The sequence below is a fragment of the Zingiber officinale genome, chromosome 6A (assembly GCF_018446385.1).
Source record: "Zingiber officinale cultivar Zhangliang chromosome 6A, Zo_v1.1, whole genome shotgun sequence".
Classification (NCBI taxonomy): domain Eukaryota; kingdom Viridiplantae; phylum Streptophyta; class Magnoliopsida; order Zingiberales; family Zingiberaceae; genus Zingiber; species Zingiber officinale.
Genome location: NC_055997.1, coordinates 80,271,155 through 80,291,527, shown reverse-complemented (window position 1 = coordinate 80,291,527; position 20,373 = coordinate 80,271,155). Strand labels below are relative to the sequence as shown.

The 20,373-nt window shown below is 38.2% G+C and overlaps 1 protein-coding gene across 1 annotated transcript; it reads left to right on the top strand.

Moving 5' to 3' along the window:
* The first annotated feature begins 15,229 nt into the window (after positions 1-15,229).
* On the top strand, positions 15,230-19,970 carry LOC121996701 (clathrin light chain 2-like). The gene is made up of 3 exons (XM_042550759.1): positions 15,230-15,804; positions 19,025-19,178; positions 19,294-19,970. Exons 1-3 carry the CDS (start codon positions 15,392-15,394, stop codon positions 19,774-19,776), a joined length of 1,050 nt encoding a protein of 349 aa, XP_042406693.1. The 5' UTR covers positions 15,230-15,391; the 3' UTR covers positions 19,777-19,970.
* The last annotated feature ends 403 nt before the right edge of the window (positions 19,971-20,373 follow it).

Sequence of the window (20,373 nt, the reverse complement as noted above, 5' to 3'; positions counted from 1 at the left end):
TTGAGAAAATTTTCTCAAGAATTGACTAAACATTTTGCAAATACTTTAGTTGAAAATATTGAATTTTGAAGGATCCTAAAAGGATATTATAAATTTGACAAGATGTTTTAGCACAAATTTAAAGATATATCTAAAGTTGAAAAGTACTTAGCTTGATAACAATATTTTCAATTTTGAAAGATATTTAGTTTTAACAAAAACTTAGTTATCTTTTAGTCGCAGAGAGGGAGTAGCTAGACTTATAAAAATTTAAGTACGATTATTCATTCAAATTCAGTTGGTCTTTCAGTCCAAGCATGAGTCAAGTTAAATATATTTCAAATTATCCAATTTACTTTGGAGAGGTATCAGAGCCCTAAAGTTCATGCCTGAGTGAACTCAAGAAGGTTTAAATATCAAGCATGTAGTTTCGCGGCCACATGTCTAACCATTTAGTTACTAGCTGATTACCTAGAGGGCAACAACTTTCACTTGGTTAGTCAAGTTAAGTCAATAGATCCAGTTAGATTTGACTAGTGCTGGAAGACTTAACTTGATTACTGTTAACTTGGTGTTTAATGCCCAGACTCATATTGATGCACAGATATAAGCATTCTTGAGTCCAGGTTGTACCCTATGCATCTCACGTCGTTCTATGTTTTTCAAACACAAGCAAGGTAGGCCTAGGTGTTTGTGAGATGCTCTGGCTGAAACTTAGGGGAGTAGGATTTCTAGAGTAGAGCCTAAACTAATTCCATATTTTGAAAATCTAGTAAAATTGGAATTTTAAAAACAATATTTCCTAGAATGTTTAAAACTTTATTTTGAAAACAAGTACAACATCTAAGAGTGAAGGTAGGAAACTGATTTGAAACTCAATACCTACTCTACTCAACACATTCCTATTTGTCTTCTAAGTGAGCTGAACTCAAGTTCAGGTAAGGGCTTTGTGAAGATGTCAGCTAGGTTTGATTTTGACTCAACATAGTTGAGTACAATATCACCCTTAGCTACGTGATCCCTTACAAAATGGTGCTTCACTTCTATATGTTTTGTCCTTGAGTGATGAATTGGGTTTTTTGTTAGATTTATTGAACTTATATTATCAATTGAGATTTTTGTTTTATGATATTCCAGTTGATAGTCTTTAAGAGTATGCATCATCCATAGCAATTGAGATGCGCATTCACCTAAGGCTATATATTCAGCTTCAGTGGTAGATAAAGCAACACAGTGTTGCTTTCTACTTGACCAACTTACTAGGCATTGTCCTAGAAATTGACAACTACCACTCGTGTTTTTTCTATCTAGCTTGCCTCCGGCATAGTCTGAGTCAGAGTAGCCGGTTAGGTCAAGGGTGCCAGATATAGGGTATCATAGTCCTACATTTAGGGTTCCCTTAACATACCTAAGGATTCCTTTGACAAGGGTTAAGTGAGACTCTTTTGCATAAGATTGGTATCGTGCACACATACCTATTGCGAAAATAATGTCTGGTCGACTAGCAGTTAGGTATAGTAGACTTCCTATTGCACTTCGATAGTATTTCAAATCTACTGGTTTACCTTCTAAGTCTGAGTTAATTGTTGCATTAGTGGCCATTGGTGTATTAATTATTTTTGAGTTCTCCATGCCAAATTTTCTAATTAATTCCTTAGCATATTTAGTTTGATAAATATAGATCCCATCTTTAGTTTGCTTAATTTGTAAACCTAAGAAGAAATTAAGTTCACCTACCAGATTCATTTCAAATTCATTTTCCATTAGTTTGGTGAATTCTTTTAGAAATTTAGAGTTTGTTGAACCGAAAATGATATCATCGACGTAAATTTGGGCTATGAAAATGTCATTTTCTAAGGTTTTTATGAAGAGGGTTGGATCTATTTGACCTTGGTTAAATCCTTTTGATGTTAGATAATTGGACAGACGTTCATACCAAGCCCTAGGTGCTTGTTTTAGTCCATATAGGGCCTTTTTTAGTCTGAAAATATAATTTGGTTGTTCTATGTCCTCAAATCCTGGGGGTTGACCTACATATACTTCTTTTTTAATAAATCCGTTTAAAAATACGGATTTTACGTCCATTTGAAATAGCTTGAATCCCTTGTGTGCTGCATAGGCCAACAACATCCTAATGGATTCAAGTCTTGCTACAAGGGCATATGTCTCATCATAGTCTAACCCTTCTACTTGACTGAACCCTTTAGCTACTAACCTAGCTTTGTTTCTAACTATTTCACCTTGATCATTTAATTTGTTTCTAAAGACCCATTTAGTGTCAATTATGGATTTATTAACGGGTTTAGGCACTAATTCCCAGACCTGATTTCTTTCAAATTAGGCCAATTCTTCTTGCATTGCTAGAGTTCAATCTGGGTCTAGTAGGGCTTCTTCTATGGTTTTGGGTTCGATTTTTGAAATCAGGGCTATTTAGCTCTGGTTTCTATAAGATGACCTAGTTCTGACTCCTAAAGTTGCGTCACCCAAAATTTGGTCAGATGGGTGATTTGTGCTTGTTCTTGTTGGTCGTATGTCATTTGAGTTAGTGTTTTGTTCTTCAGATTCGGTAGGTTCAGGTTCAATTTCATCATCTTCTCTGTTTCTTGGGTTAATGTCAACATTTTGATCTAAATTTGTTAGATTGTTTTCTTCATCAAATATTACATTAGTTGTTTCTTCAACTTTTAGGGTATTTTGGTTATAGACTCTATAGGCCCTACTGGTTGTAGAGTACCCTAAAAAGATTTCTTGGTTTGATTTGGGTGTAAACTTTCCTAAGTAGTCTTTAGTGTTTAAAATATGAACTTTACATCCAAATACTTTTAAATAGTTTAAGTTGAGAATTTTATTATAATATATTTCATAAGGGGTTTTATTATGAAGTTTGTTAATTAGAATTCAATTTTGAATATAGTTTGCCGTATTTATTGTTTCAGCCCAAAATTGATGATTTAGATTATATTCGTTTAGCATGGTCCTAGCGGCTTCTTGTAGAGTCCGGTTTTTACGTTCTACTAGGTCATTTTGTTGGGGGGTCCTAGGGCAAGAGTATTCATGTTTATACCCCATTGATTTTACAGAATTGGGTAAATTCATGATTTTCAAATTCTCCTCCATGATCACTTCTTATTCTTTTAATTTTAGTATCTTTTTCATTTTCTGTTAATTTGCAAAAATTACTAAATACTTCAAAGGTTTTATCTTTTGTTTTTAGAAATTTTACCCAGGTGAACCTGGAGAAGTCATCAATTATAACTAAGCAATACTGGTTCTTGCTTAGTGACTTGGCTCTATGTGAATCAAATAGGTCTAGGTGAAGAAGCTCAAGTAAACAAGTAGTTCTATCTAGATTAATTGACTTGTGGGTTGACTTGGTTTGTTTTCCTTGTTGGCAAGCATTACAGATTGAGTTTTCAATAACTTTTAATTTGGGCAACCCTCTAACTAGTCCATTTTGACTCTTTTTTGAAATGAGTCTAGTGTGAGTGTGACCCAATCTCCTGTGCCATAACTTAGTTTCCTCTTGTTGTGTTAGAAAACACTTTATTGAGGGTATTGGTAGATAAATGGTGTAGACATTATCTTTCCTAGCGCCCTTAAGTATGATTTTTGGATTATCAATATGTTTGACTATACATTCGGACTTGGTGAAATTAACTGAGTAACCATTATCACATAATTGACTTATACTTAATAAATTAAAATTGAAATTTTCAACTAATAAAACTTTTCGAATAATAAAATCGGAGTTAAGTTCGATATTACCTTTTCCGATTACCTTAAGTTTGTTGGTGCAATATTCCCTAGGTCAAGGTTGACCTGGTTGACTGAGCTTGAATTGGTTCAAGCTCAAGTCTTAATGTTTGGGTTTCAATGTTTGACAATACATGAAGACAAGACATGGAGATTGCAGGTGCAATTGTTCATGTGGTGAGATTGTGAAGGAGAGTCAAGTAGGTCAATGTTGACTGGATACTTGACTGGAAAATCCTGATGAGTGAAGCCAGGTGAAAGTCCTAACTGGGAGTTTAGGCGGACTGAAAGTCTTGGTGAGTGAAGCCAGGCAGAAGGAAAAGTCCTAGTGAGTGAAGCTAGGCGGAAGGAAAGTCCTGGTGAGTGAAGCCAGGCAGAAGGAAAAACCCTAGTAAGTGAAGCTAGGTGAAAGTCCCGGTGAGTGAAGCCGGGCAGCTGGAAAATCCTAGTGAGTGAAGCTAGGTGAAAGTCTCGGTGAGTGAAGTCGGGCAGCTGAAAAATCCTGGTGAGTGAAGCCAGGCACAGGAAATCCAGATGGATCAAGTTTGATCAGACATCTGGTGTTGGGAAGCCCAAGTAGGTCAAAGGGATTGATCGGATACTTGGCACGGGAAATCCAGGTGGATCAAAGTTGATCGGACACCTGGTGAAGATAAGTTCAAGTGGGTCAAAGGGATTGACCGGACACTTGTTGAGGGAGTCCTAGCAAGTCAAGGGTGACCGAATGCTAGACATTATATACTAATAGGTCATGGTTGACCGGATGTTGGTTTAGGGGACTTTGGACTTGTTTTTGGGCAAAAACAAGGGCTAGATCCATCAGTCGATCGATTGGCTCATTCCCAATCGATCGGCCGATCGATTGGGAGAGTCCCTGCAACAATCCTCCTCCCAATCAATCAGTGGATCGATTGGGGAGAAGTGTCGCGCGAACAAAAAGCCTCCCAATCGATCAGTCGATCAATTGGGAGTCGCGATTCTGCGCGATAAGCTCTGGATCGATCACCCGATCGATCCAGGCATTTCCCGAGAGCACAGAGGCACTCTGGATCGATCGGTCAATCGATCCAAAGCCTCCCCAATCGATTGGGAGCAATCCAATCGATCGGGATCTGACCGTTGGCGCAGGATATAGTTGTTGGCGTGCGTTCATCTTCGAGAGAACTTCCAGAGCTCACGATTTCAGCCCAGATCTTCACAGCGACTCCACAAAAGCTCTCACGCCAGATCTTGAAGGTTCTTGGAGGGTGCTAGTGCACATCCCAGTCAAGAGGCAAGGAAGAAGCTAGGGTTAGGGTTTTTGTGCATCTCTTGTAAGCTTTTGCTTGTATTGTATTTCCCTTCCCTTTCTTCTTGTACTATGAGCTTGTAGGGCTTCTTCGCCTTCGGTAGTTACCGTAAAGGAGTGTTTTATTAGTGGAGGGTGCGTGAGTGTGTGGATCCTTGGATTAGTCACCTCTTCTTGAGGTGGATACCAAGTAAATCCTTTGTGTTAGCGTTGTATGTTTTGTTTCTTGTATTTCCGCTGCATATCATTGAAGAAACAAGTAACGAAGAGCACGAGGAGCGCGACGAGCTATTCACCCCCCCCCCCCCCCTCTAGCTACATTTTGGTCCCAACAAAGTTTATTGTCGTTGCCGAATGCAACCGACCCTAGGTTCTTTAGTTTGAGCTTAGTAAATTTCAACCTATCTCCAGTCATATGTCTGGAGCATCCACTGTCCAATATCCATTGATCCAATTCCTACACATAAAGTAGTTGAATTGGATTTTTCCTCTTGGATCAAAAGACAGTTTAATTGAGGTAAGCTCCCTAATTTTCAATCTCACCCAATCTAGGTTAATTATCAATTAATCCTATGGGGGATTGTTAGATGGTTTGAATAATTAAGATATTAATATTAAAGGTTTTAAGTTAATTAAGTTTTGAAAAATATTTTAAGTTAAATGATTTTGAAAAATATTATAAGTTAAATGATTTTGAAAAATATTTTAAGTAAATTAATTTTGAAAAATATTTTAAGTTAATTGAATTTTGAAAAATATTTTAAGTTAAGTGATTTTTGAAAAATATTTTAAGTTAAATGATTTTGCAAAATATTTTAAGTTAATTAATTTTGAAAAATATTCTAAATTAAAGGATTTTGAAAAATATTTTAAATTAAATGATTTTTGAAAAATATTTTAAGTTAAATGATTTTTCAAAATATTTTAAGTTAAATGATTTTGAAAAATATTTTAAGTTAATTAATTTTGAAAAATATTTTAAGTTAAATGATTTTTGAAAAAATATTTTAAGTTAAAAAAAAAGATTTTGAAAAATATTTTAAGTTAATTAAATTTTGAAAAATATTTTAAGTTAATTAATTTTGAAAAATATTTTAAGTTAATGAATTTTGAAAAATATTTTAAGTTAATTAATTTTGAAAAATATTTTAAGTTAAATGATTTTTTGAAAAATATTTTAAGTTAATTGAATTTTGAAAAATATTTTAAGTTAATTAAATTTTGAAAAATATTTTAAGTTAATTAATTTTGAAAAATATTTTAAGTTAAATGATTTTGAAAAATATTTTAAGTTAAATGATTTTGAAAAATATTTTAAGTTAAATGATTTTTGAAAAAAAAATTTAAGTTAAATGATTTTGAAAAATATTTTAAGTTGATTAAATTTTGAAAAATATTTTAAGTTAATTAATTTTGAAAAATATTTTAAGTTAATTAATTTTGAAAAATATTTTAAGTTAAATGTTTTTTGAAAAATATTTTAAGTTAAATGTTTTTTGAAAAATATTTTAAGTTAATTGAATTTTGAAAAATATTTTAAGTTAATTAAATTTTGAAAAATATTTTAAGTAATTGAATGTTGAAAAATATTTTAATTACTAATTTACTTTTAAATTTGAATTAATTATGAGTTTGAATTAATTTTAATTACGAATTTACTTTTAAATTTGAATTAATTTTAATTTTAAATTTGAATTAATTTTAATTTTAAATTTGAATTAATTGTGAGTTTGAATTAATTTTTAATTACGAATTTACTTTGAAATTGAATTAATTTTAATTACGAATTTACTTTTAAATTTGAATTAATTTTAATTTTAAATTTGAATTAATTGTGGGTTTGAATTAATTGGTTTGAATTAATTTTTAATTACGAATTATTTTGAAATTGAATTAATTTTAATTACGAATTTACTTTTAAATTTGAATTAATTTTAATTTTAATTTTGAATTAATTGTGGGTTTGAATTAATTTTTATTCTTTAGTCATCTCACCCGATCTAAATTTTCAATCAGGGAATCCTATAATTTTTATGAGATAAATTAGATTCAAATTTAGGGTTTTGATTTAACTTTGTGTTAGATTCAGGTTTAACTTTTGGTTCAACAAATAGGCATTCTTTGGATAAACTTCTGGGTTATGGTGAGTCACAAGGACATCATTAAAGTAACCATGCCTTTGAGGTTTTTCAAATAGTCCTACCCATTGAACTTAATACAAAACCTTGGTCTAACTGGTTAGGATCCATAGAGGGTAGCTTCGGTTAGTTTCACTTAGCCAAACGCACTAGGTCGAAGCCATATCTTCCTAGACATGGGATGACTAAGCTTCCCTAACGTACTATCATCCAATACTTCACCAGTACCATGGGTCAAGTTAAACCTAGCCCACTTTACTCTAATCTTAATTACCCTGCCGGGTAGTCTACTCTTGGTTACCCTTATCGGGTGGATTAAGTTAGAAGGTGCAAGCTATTATGGAGCCTTCCTTTATATTTTAGTTTGAATTCTAATTTAATTTGGAATTTTATTTTATTTGATTTGAATTTTTATTTAATTTGAGTTTTAATTTAATTTTACTTTTATTGTTTTTCTTATAGCTCCCCCTGGATCATAGCTTCGATATGGTCTATCGAGGTAGTGTATTTCATCCTTGGGAACCCAATACTGTCCAAGTCCAACTTGATTGATCAGGTTGGACTTGGGGACCCATGCTTAGACTATTTTTCTATTAGTTTTTTGTATAAGTGATAAATATGATTTATATTTCCTTTTTGATTTGAATCCTAGTCCAGTCCTATTGTAGATTGTCCTTTGTGTTCCAAGAATTAAGTCAAGGTTCTTGGAACCCAAAGAGAATCGTTCTAGTGTTTTCTCCATATCCTTGATCTGAGTTTTCAGGCTGGAATTCTCTTCCTCAAGTTTTAGGACTTGAGTTGAGTTTATAGTCTGAACTGGTTCAGTCAAAGGTTCGGAGTTAGTCACTTCTTTAAGGACAGCTACTTCCTTTAGAAGTAACTTAATTCTAAGATTATACTTAGCTAATCTTCGTAACAAATAATTGACTAGATTGTTTAGTCGAGTGATACTTATAGAAGGATCGGGCCCTTCGGAAACGGATACGGATCTGTGGCTTCTTTCCGAATCTGCTTCCGACTCGCTGTCGCTCTCAAACAGTTCGATCTGGTCCCGGGCCATCAGTGCAAGAAGACTCGTCTGTTCGAGCTCGTCGTCTGAATCCTCTTCTGAAGATTCGTCCCATGTCGCCTTTAGGGCCTTTTTCTTCCTTGATTTCTTCGAATCTTTCTGATTTGGGCAGTTCGCCTTGATGTGCCCATTCTGATTGCATCCGTAGCACGTTACCTCGAACTTCACTTTTGATTGAACTTCCTTAGACTGAACTGCCTTCTTGAGGTCCTTCTTGTTAAACCCCTTCTTCTTCTTGTACAATTTCTTTACAAGATTGACGAGTTCAGTTGTTAGTTTGTCGTCTTCATCGTTTGTGTCTGGTTCTGGTTCCGACTCCGGCTCAATTCTTCGTCGTGATTTTTATTCGCGTGTTCTACTGGTACCTGCAAGCAAAGCTACACCTTTCTCGAGTGGTTGTGTATTAGTCTGCTCATGAAGTTCAAATTCAGAAAATAATTCATCTAACCTAATGGAAGATAAATCCTTGGAGACTTTGTAGGCATTTACCATTGATGCCCACAATGTGCTCCTAGGAAAAGCATTAAGTGTGTACCTTATGATGTCCCTGTTCTCGTCCTTTTGCCCGATCGTGTGGAGGGAGTTTAGGATGTCTTGTATACGAGCGTGAAGTTGACTGGTCGTCTCGTCTTCCTGCATTTTTAGATTATACAGTTTATTAAACAATAGATCACGCTTACTTACTTTGGTTTCGGAGGAGCCCTCGTGCAGTTCAATTAATTTCTCCCACAACTCCTTTGCAGTTGAGAACGGACCAACTCGATTGAGCTCCTCCTTGGTCAGTCCACACTGGAGGGTGCAGGTAGCTCTTGCATTAGCTTCCACCTTCTTGATTAGGGTCGGTTCCCATTTTTCGCAGGGTGTTGGATTGTCATCTTCATCGGTTGGTAGTTGAAGTCCGGTCTTGACGATCATCCAAGTTTCGAATTAGATTTTCAATAAATTCTCCATCCGTCCCTTCCAGTATCCGAAGTCCTCTCCGGTGAAAAGTGGGGGACGAACGGTGCTATAGCCCTCTTGTTGGTCCATTGAAACCTTGCGTGGCAAAAACAAAGAAAATCTGTTCCAAGACTAAGTCTTGGATTAGTAGTGCGGGAGAAAAGAAAAGAAATGTTACGAACTTGATTGGTGTTGCACCTGATTCAAGCAAAAATGATTCGTAAAAAGAATTAAAATGTAGCTACAAAGCTAATTCTAATTGACTCCGAAAAGATTAAAAAGACCACGTAAAATTGTTTTGAATGGTGGTTGCACCAATTCAAAACGACCCCGCTCTGATACCAATTGTTGGATCGAAAGCGCTAGAGGGGGGGTGAATAGCGCTCGTGTCTTTCACTCTGTTGTTTTCGGAAATCGTTCGTGTAAACGCAGCGGAAAAGAAGGGAAATAACAAACACAGAAGACACAGTCGTTTACTTGGTTCGGAGCCTGTGGCGACTCCTACTCCAAGGCCCACGCTCGTTGAGCGTTTACGTTGGGCAACAACTATAATATTGAAAAGGATTATTACAATATGAATTACAATTAAGTGCAGTAAAAGAAACTATACCAACGAAAATGAAAACAATGAACTTTTTGAGCTTTAATTCGTTGAAGCAGCAGGGCGTTGTTTGAAGAGCACAGGGCAGCACACAGGAGCACACTTTGTTCTGTTCGAGCGTTGTATCAAGCTGTACCTCGAGGCCTCCTTTTATAGCTCTGCAAAGTCTGATCTAGATCCCCAAGCTTCGGGATCAAGTTTGACCCAAGGCGGATCGGTCGACCGATCCCAGGGTTTGGTCGACCGATCAGGCGATCCCTCCTATCTGATCCCCCCGATCTTCTCGCTCCGCTTCGATCCGATCAAACTCCATCCAAGGTTCGGTCGACCGATAAACAGGTTCGGTTGACCGATAAGCTCTGACTCAGCCCAGTCAGCCTGATCCAGTCGACACCCAACCCAGGTTCGGTGGACCGATCCCAAGGTTCGGTCGACCGATCCCCTGGTCGAGCCTGGTCCAACCTCTGGAGATCTGATCTGCTGGTATGTGGGTTCGGTCGACCGATCCCAAGGTTCAGTCAACCGATCCCGGTCACTTCTAACTCTGCACAAAAATATTAGTCTCCTACAAAACAGAGTTAGAACACAATAGATAATATGTAAACAAATGAATTGACAGCCTTCGAACTGTCCGGGTATGACTTCGGGTTTCCGACCGGAAACCCTAGGTCAACCCGATGCCTACTGTTCCATCTACGGGGAACGCGTCCTCACCTACTCCACTCAGGAGATTTACTTGATGCCAGTGCGATCCTCCAGATCGACTGGACTTTTGCTCAGCGTTCGAAGCTTCCGGACTTTCTGCTGGACTTCCGCTTCCCGGCTGGTCCAGTCTTTCACCTGGTTCACGACACCAGGACTTTCCACCTAGGGTTACCACCCCCTAGGATTTTTGCCTGAAGCACTCGACCCGCCAAGACTTTTCGAATAGGGTTACCACACCCTATGACCTAGGGTTACCACCCCCTAGAGTTTTCAACCTTCCTAACCGCAACTAGGTCTTTCCTGAAACACTCAATCAAACTATTAGATCACAAATAAACTTAACTCTGAATTCCTTTGCCATTATCAAAACAATGGTTTGATCGTCGGATGCTTTCCGCACCAACACAATATGCTCTAAGGCACCTCTAATCACCTCTGAGGTGTCTCCCCGCAGCGAAACTCTATCTTCAAAACTTATCTGTATGATTGTGCCTCCATTCAACTCCGTAGTGCCTCCCCATAGCTCTGAGGTACCTCTAGTACTATTCATCTAAGACATACTCTTTGCATTTCATTCCTGCAAACACGTTACTCTAAACAACAAAAAATACATTGCAAAACAGAGTTAGTACATTAAAAACAAGATCAATTTATTGTCTCACCAAGACCAGGATCTAGTCGTGATCTCAACTTAGACTTTCAAAATAGATCTAAGTTGGACCAGTGCCTACAACTCCAATGGGGCTCGTCCTCACTGGATCACTCTCCTCCCGTGCTTACCTTGCTTACCTTACTTACCATTGCAAACTTACTCAACTCTTGACTCACTAAGTCTTCTTGCCAGATGCCCTATTTAGACTTTAGCCAGTTATCAGGTCTTATGGACCCAACTAGACTTCCTGCCAGATATCAACCTATCTGGTCTTCCTACCAGTTCTCAACTGTACTTCAGTCTGATGCTTATGGAGGGTGCCCTCCGCCTGAAGGTGGCTGAGGCGCTGGAGCGCCTCGAAGGCACCCTCTATTCTCATAGAGGGCGCCTTCAGTAGCCTTTTCAGCCTCTCTATGCTTTGTTGCTGCTCTGATCACCTGGGTAGGCTACTCAAGGAGCAGTAGCCTTTTCAACCGAAATAGGGCTCACGCGAACTCAATTTCCGGCCTTCTCCTTGAGTAGGCTTCTGCTTCAGCTTCTCGTCCCTTGAACGTCGCGTACGTTCTTCTCGTCCACCGGTGTACTCTTCCGTAGCCCTTTCGTCCCTCGAAAGCACCGAGCCCACCCGCTATCTTCCCGTGCCATTCTTCTCGCTAGCTGCGTCTTTTCTTAATGCGATAGTAAGAAAATACTCAGTTCGGTTACTTGGTTCGAAGCCTAGGTCGACTCCTGCTCAAAGACCTGCGATCCTTGACCGTACCGATAGGCAATCCACTAAAACTCTTCTTTCTGAAAATCTCGGAAAGATGTAGCACGTACAATATGCAAGATAGTAACACCCTACTATCTTATAAGAGTTTAAGTACAATGTAAGTTTAAATAAATGTACCGACAATAATAAAAGACGAAGCTTGGTCGACACTTCTGAATAGAGCAGCTTGCGAGTTGTAGAAAAGTAGCACGATCAGCAGAAGCTTGCAAAGATCTGAATTTCGAACCAAACAACATTACTCAGCCTTGGACCTTGAGCTCTCTTTTATAAGAACCGTCGACGTTCGATCGACCGATCCCTGGGTTCGGTCTACCGAACCAGCTCCCTTCCATCTTCGCTGAGATCTGATACTGATGTGATCTTCGGCATTAACTGATAATTAAGGGTTCATTCGATCAATCCTTCTTTTCGGTCGACCGAACAGTATCCTTCCCTATTCGTCGAGATTTGTCGAGATGTGCACTTAATGCCGCATTGATGAGATGATTGTTCGATCGACCGATCCATGTGTTCGGTCGACCAATCAGCATGTTTTCCTTCTGCTTTTGATCGATCTGAAGTGTGCAGAGTCATTAGGGTTCAGTCGACCGATCATATGGTTCGGTCGACCGATTAAGCTTTGATCGAACTCTTTTTTAGTCTGAACTTATACCTGCTCTGAGTTAGCCTTGTTCGGTCGACCGATCCTCTGGTTCGATCGATCGATCGATTAAGTCGAACCTGTAAAATAGTGTTAGATAGAGTATTCCTGCAACACAAAGGTTAGCACAGTCATATATAATGCATGAGTAATAATAGACAGTTCAACTGTCTTGATCTCAACTTATAAATCTTTTCGGTTTTTTCGGTTGGATCAGCGACCTTAGGTTGTTCCCTTTAGGAACACGACCTCATTATCGCTCCTCCAATTGCTTACCTCAACTTACTTGCCAAACATTGGTCCTCCAGACTTGTTTGGACTTTCTTTGCTTAGTGTCGGATCACCTGATTCACTAAGGTCTTTCCTGCAATACTACATTAGCCAGCAGCAATAATAGTAATACAGAATGTTATGGTAAAACTAAACCTAGAATCACCAAGATTCGCTGGGCCGATTAACCTTGCTTGGAATTCACTCCTCCAAGACTTCTCGTTACCTAAGGTTATCTCCCCTTAGGATTTTCTCCACCTGGCTTCACTCACCAAGACTCAGTATTCGATTACCCATGGAAGTCCTTCAGACCTATCCACCTAGCTTTCACAATCTACCAAGATTTTCCTTCTCTAGCCTACAACTAGGACTCAGTATTCGGGTACCAGGGATCAGATCCTCCAAACCTATCGATCCACCTGGTTTCCACGATCTATCGAGATTTCCCTTGTCTAGCCTATAACTAGGACTTCCCTTGCCTAACCGTAATTAGGACTAGTCACTCAGTTGCCTTCCCACCCTTACCTAGCCATGACTAGGACTTCCCATGATCAAGCTCCATTAAACTTACGTAAATATATTTGTCGGACATTAAAACCTTGGAGGTCGATTGCACCAACACTTGCCAGATGCCCTATCAAGACTTTAGCCAGTTATCAGGTCTCACGGACCCAACTGGACTTCCTACCAAATATCAACCTATATGGTCTTTCTTCTAGTTCTCAACTGGACTTCAGTCTGATGCTTATGGAGGGTGCCCTCAGCCTGAAGGTGGTGGAGGCGCTGGCGTGCCTCGGAGGCGCCCTCCGCCTGAAGGTAGTGGAGGCGCCCTTCGCCTGAAGGTAGCGGAGGCGCTGGCGCGCCTCGGAGGCGCCCTCTATTCTCATAGTGAGCGCCTTCAGTAGCCTTTTCAACATCTCTATGCTCTGTTGTTGCTCCGATCGTCTGGGTGATTGCCGCTAACCGAAATAGGGCTCACCCGAACCCAATTTTCGGTCTTCTCCTAGAGCAGACTTCCACTCTAGCTTCTCGTCCCTCGAACGTCGCGTACGTTCTTCTCGTCCATCAGTGTACTCTTCCGCAGCCCTTTCATCCCTCGGATGCACCGAGCCCATTTGGCTCCCTTCCCATGTCATCCTTCTCGCTAGCTGCGTCTTTTGCTCGACTTCCTGTGCTCGTAAGCTCCTGCACACTTAGACATAGGGATCAAAACCAAACAGGACTTAACCTAACTTGGTTGATCACATCAAAACAACCACGGAGTCCAACAAGTACTAGGTATCCGGCTTACGTTAACTAATCCTGGGGTGATCGACTCGGCCTCATGGAAGTTTCTTACTATCAACTAGGGTAAATCAAGAAGTGCTCACAGTAGGTGGCCCATCAGTCCAATATTCTTAGGTCAACCACTCATTAAAGAAAATTTATCCGTTAATTTTCTGAAGTTATGACTCGATCCTTAAATGTTTGAGAAACAGAAAAGGCGCACTGATATTCAACTATTGCCTCGACCACCTGGAGGCATTCATGATGGGTGTATTCGTGATAATGCTCACCTCAGATGCCTCAGTTTCACCGACCCTTGATTAGATATAGGTAGATAAATCACAAGGGCTTCGTCCAATAACAATAACGCATGTAGGAGAGTGAGATAACCTACGAAGCTTCCGCACCATTGAAAATTGACCTAGATTTATCTACATGCATAATCTTTTTCTACGAAAGTCATATGCTGACCAAAGCATCCCAGATGACCGATCTCATCGTTATTTATAGAAAAATAAATAGATAAAAACAAAAATCAAGTAGCCCACTATATAAAAAGGTATTTTGATGATATCATATCCTCGAGTCTATAAAAAAGTGGATTAGGGAATAGACCACTTGTAATTATTGTCGGATCATAGTCGTTATCCGGTCGTAATTAGTTGGGAACCCTATCTGGGTTCACAGTCCCTTTAGGTTATAGTTTAAGTCAGAGTGGGTGGCTAGAGATTGCCTGAAGACCACCCCCCACTCGGTGCCCAATAACTTGACCACTTGTCCACCGCCGGTGGCTTCCGATCATTCACCCCGATCTAAATTATAATCTAAAAGAATAATAAATCTAGAAGAAAATTATAATTAATTATGATCAAATTAAAATTAAGATCTAACTATAATTATAAATGATTCCTCTCTTAATTTATTTGTCCAGTCCGGACGAGAGAATCTGATCTCATTTTGGATCGACTTGGTAGAAACCAACCTTTATTATTTCTACATATCAGTGTTCAGTGATCAGCTGGGCTTATCTGCGTGCATAATCCTACATTATTACTAAGTATCAATTAATATTATTTTATATAAAAAAATAATATTGAAGGATCTCGCGTGTTCATATATTATCGTGCCAAGTGCGAATCTGAAAAACAGCATAAAATTACAGTCAAACCATCTCTCAGCAACCCGCTTTCTCGAGCGCTCTTCCAGCAGCGAGAAGAGGAACAGGTGGCGATTTGGCGAAGTCGTAGAAGAAACGGAGAGAGAGAGAGAAAGAGAGAGAGAGAGAGAGACCAACCGTACGAGGTACCGCAATCGAGCAGATGGCGTCCGACTTCGACACCTTCAGCGAGGAGGCACCCGCCGTCCCTCCTTCCTCCGCCCGCCCTTTCGACGACGATGACGACGACTACCAGCCCTACAACTCCTACTCCTCCTTCAACCCCCACGACGGCGCCACCGACCTCCCCGCCGCCGACGTACCATCCGCCGGGGATTACGGCTTCCCCGCCGAGGAACATCCCCGCCCCGACTACGGGGGCGGGGAGAGCATGCTGCTCTCGCCCGAAGGCTACGGATTCTCGTCATCGCAGTCCCCGTTTACGATTCCGGAATCCAACGGCAAGGGTTACGGCGAGGCGGGGGATGACGGCGAGATTTTCTCATCGGACGGTCCAGTTCTTCCCGAACCCGATGAGATGCGGGAAGAGGGTTTCCTCCGCCGCGAATGGCGTCGGTGAGCAGCTTCATTTTTCGATCGGTCGCACTATCTGTTAATTTCTTCGTTTTTTTGTTCATCCATGATGTCGCAGATGCTAGATCTAGGATTAAATGATTCAATAAATGTTTGAAGCTTTGGATTAAGAATTTAACTTTCTAGAAATTTCTAGGTTGAATTTACGTTGGCATATGAAGTTTGAATTTGGTTGTCTTTGAATTTCTTGCAATAGAATGCTATTGTTATTCTACAAATTAATCTCATTTCCGTCTCTCAGATACTAACCTGAATTTATCTCTAGAATTTCAATTAATGATCAATTATCTGTCATATTTCATCCTTTACTTTGAATTCTTTTTAGAATGCTATTGTTCAGTTGTTCTGTTTACAAAGTCTATGATACAAATTTTGAGATGATTCTGGCTTCATTTCTCACCTGAATTTGTCTTTACAATTACAAGGCCTCTTGGTCTTGACATTTATGTTTGAAAATTCAGAGTTCTTATCACAATATTCTGTCTATATGATCTCTATCGTTCCAATGAATTTTGAATTTTCTCATGTTACCATGAGACCTAAGCTACTCAAAGTAAGGGACTTGTAGTTCAATTTCTTTACTGAACGTGACAGCTTCATGCTTGCACAAGTTTTGGCCTCATCAATATTTCATACCCAATCAAAAAGGTACAAATTAAATTAGTTGGTAAGTGCCTTGTTGTGTAAAACCTTGGAAGTCAGTATGTTGGAATACTATTCCCAAATATTATTTTTCAATCCACATTAAATATAGTAAGCACCATCTGAGAAGAACATGTGCAAAATAATTTATGAATTATGATAGAGTTAGTCTGATCTTTTTCTCCCTTATATATTGACCTGACCTGCACAAGCTTAAGACAAATACAACCAAACAATAGTTAGTTTAATAAAATCCTGGAAGCATTATGTTACTCTCGTAAAGTGTATTTTCTACCTCATATGTGCCAATTTAGCTTAAAACACAATTCTTCCTGATCTGTCCTAATTCTTTTAGTTAGAAATTTATAATAATTACTAGAAGTATTTAATATTTTAAATATTATTTAATATAAATGTTAGTATTCATTTTTCTTGTTTATATTTTATATTTTTATAGATTTGTTATCATTTTAAAATTAAAATATAGCTGTGGGCTCGAGCCAACATGGGCTTGAGGCACTCAAACCTGGACCACCATGGACTCACGGCACATGGACCTAGGCTGACATGGACCCTAGGCTCATGAACTGGGGCTCAGGCTAGACAAAAGTAAATGGACAAATATGTAGTAATTTTTTTGCTCGTCAGGTTTGACCCGACATGGAAATAAAAAAGGTCTCAGGACCATGTTGTGCTTGACCCAAACATGACCAATTGACACTTTTATTTGGACTCCCCTATGTAGACATAGCTATGAGGAGTGTGACAAAAATGTTGAGCTCTGATTTGACCGACAACAATAAACACTTATTAACTATACTATAAATTTAGTCTAATAGATCATAGATTTTATATGTATATTACCTATGTTTTTTTTTTGTTATTATATTTGTAATCTAGGATATATAATCTTATTTTTATTTCATGAGACTAAAGATCAGAAGATGGTTGAGTGTTTTAACACAGTAGCTAACCTGATTCAGCCAACTTCAAGTTAAACTAATCTATTCCTCCACAGATTACCTGGGTTAGCATCATCAATAGCAAACAGTTCGTCTAGCAACAAATGTTGTTCCAACCCAAAAAATTCTGTTGGTAGAGATAGGGAGGATGAAAGCTCTGATGTGCTGCTAGTGTAAGGGTGAATAAAAGATAACTAGAGGTTGGAAAGGTTAGGGAGAAAAGAAAAGCCTCTACGTCCTACAACATTCAGATCATGCCTCTAAAAGAGTATGGTTATAATGTTTAGAGCCATTACCCAATGTTAAGCCACTTAAATCCCAATTTAATGTATTTGATCATGTGGTGAAACAGTTCTCAAAGAACTCTTTAGAGATTATAAATAATTTTATTTTAATCTTAGGTTATAGTGTCGTATTATTTTAAATTTTCCCCAACATTGTATTTGCGACTTATAAGAAATGCACAAAGCATATCATGTTTAAAAGTACCATATTGGTCTTTGTACCTGTTCCATAACAAAGCATGTATGAGCAAGGAAATTATCCTTCTTTTAGCAATGTAACTTGGAGAAATTCTGGACTGAAAATCTGGGAGAAACCAAGTCTGATAGGCATAAATTGATTCACCATTCGGTGCATACTTTAGCCTCTAACTTCTGCACTAGGGATTTCAAAGCACTTCAAGATGAGGTCCTAGGTTTCTTGATAGACTTTTCCCAATCCTCACTAGCAACTATAGCAAGATTCCTTTAGTGTGCCGTTCACTGTGACATTGCAATTTTTATGCTATAGATAGATCTATATAACACTTTTAATCACAGTATGTGTATTGGGCGTATATTTTCATATGCATCATGACTAACAAACTTGAAATTGTAAAGTTTTTAGGTTGTTCATAATATTCCATATGGTTATGTGCCTTAGAAGTGGTTCGATTGGACCTCATAGCATCCTTCACTTCTCATTTTGTTGTACCAAGGAAACTCATTTGATGATTACTGCATTCTATTGTACTTTAGCTGTGAAATTCTGTTAGAAACTGATCAATATGGTAATTTCTCTCTTGAAAAAGGTTTAGAAAAAGAAACTTTTCTGTTATTAAGAATGAATAGGTAATCAAATTTCTTATCATATGCAACGCACACAGTGAAAACACACAGACACAACCTTTTAGGGACTTCTTTTTGTTAAAGATTTGAGAGTCTGAAAGCGGAGTTCTCTTAACCTTGCTTAAGAGTCTTTTAAAATTGACAGTTTCTCTCATGCTTTTGTAATTTCTGAATTCTCAGCACATGTATCATGATAGCATGTCTTGGCAAAAGCTTATTAATTTAGTTTACTTTTTTTATGCATGAGTGTTGCCAGAATTTACAATTTATCTAGAAACTTGGGAGGGAGGGATCCTATGCATCGCTTCAAATTACCAGCAGGCATTTATTTTCATTTGGAGAACATTTCCATATTCTATAAAATCAGATGAAAGAAACAAGACTATTAATAGAATACAACGTTCTCTATATGTGCTCTTAATATTTGATACGATATTCTTATCTCAGTTAATATATGTAAAAAATGCTTAATATATGTCAAAAATGCAGCAAAAATACTCTTGAGCTTGAGGAGAAAGAGAGGAAGGAAAAGGAGCGACGAAATGAAATTATTGCTGAAGCTGAAGAATTCAAGCGGGCTTTCTATGAGAAAAGGAAATTGAACTGTGAAACGAATAAGACCCAGAACAAAGAGAGGGAAAAGGTAAGTAATTCTTCCTGTTCCTCATGACGCTTTATTTGCTCAAAATAACAATTTTATATACTTGTGAACTCTAATTTTTTGCTGAATATTGTTTTTTTCTGTTTTTGGTGACTAGCTATTCCTAGCCAACCAGGAGAAGTTCCACGCTAACGCAGATAAAGAATACTGGAAAGCAATTGCAGAGCTCATACCACATGAGATCGCCAACATTGAAAAGAGAAGAAGCAAGAAAGAGCAGGAGAAGAAACCTTCCATCACTGTGATCCAGGGACCGAAGCCAGGAAAGCCCACTGATCTCTCCAGGATGCGCCAGGTACTGGTGAAGCTGAAACATGCTCCCCCACCACATATGAAACCTCCACCTCCACCTCCACCTCCACCAGCACAGGAGAAAGCGAAGGATGCCAAGGATGGCCAGAAAGACAAGGATGGTCAAACGGCCAAGGATTCCAAAGTTACTGCTGAGGCTACTGAAAAACAATCAGCAACTGAAGCCAAAGATGGTGTCGAAACTGCTTCAGACAAGGAGGCCAAAGCCAATGGTACAACTGATTTACCAAAGGGAGAGACCTCCAAGGAAGAAAAGCAGGCAGACTAGGACCTCGAACCTGCTCCCAGTTATTGAATCTAATAGTCATCTGGCTAAGAATAAAAAAGCTGATGTGTTAACAATGAGTTATTTGAATTTCGTAGCAACTCAAAGATCCTTTTTTTTTTTTCTTTTTATCTTTGAAACTTTGTTATTTGTTTGGTCTATTTAACAACTTAACCTCTAATACTTTTATTGAGATATTACTCTGATTTTTAGGTGTAATAGGTGCAATTTTAAAATTTACCAAACTATCTTATGTGACAGTGATAAAGGATAGGGATGGCAGCGGCAATTACTTATATATTTAGTGTTAAAAATATTATATAAACTCTAGTTTCAATATTATTTTAATAAGTTAACAGATGATTATAAGAATATTAGATTTTTAAATTTATAAATAAATTTTCTTTTATGATTTAATTATAAATTAATTATATTATTATTATTATTATTATTATTATTATTAATCAGGTTGGGATTTCAGATACCGCTTTTCTCGAACCCCGAGGGGCCAACGTTCGTTATTAGTCGGTTAAGTGGCAGTTTAGTAATTTTCTTCAAAATGGATCGCGCGGGGATAGTTGGTGTCGTTTCGCAAGTCCT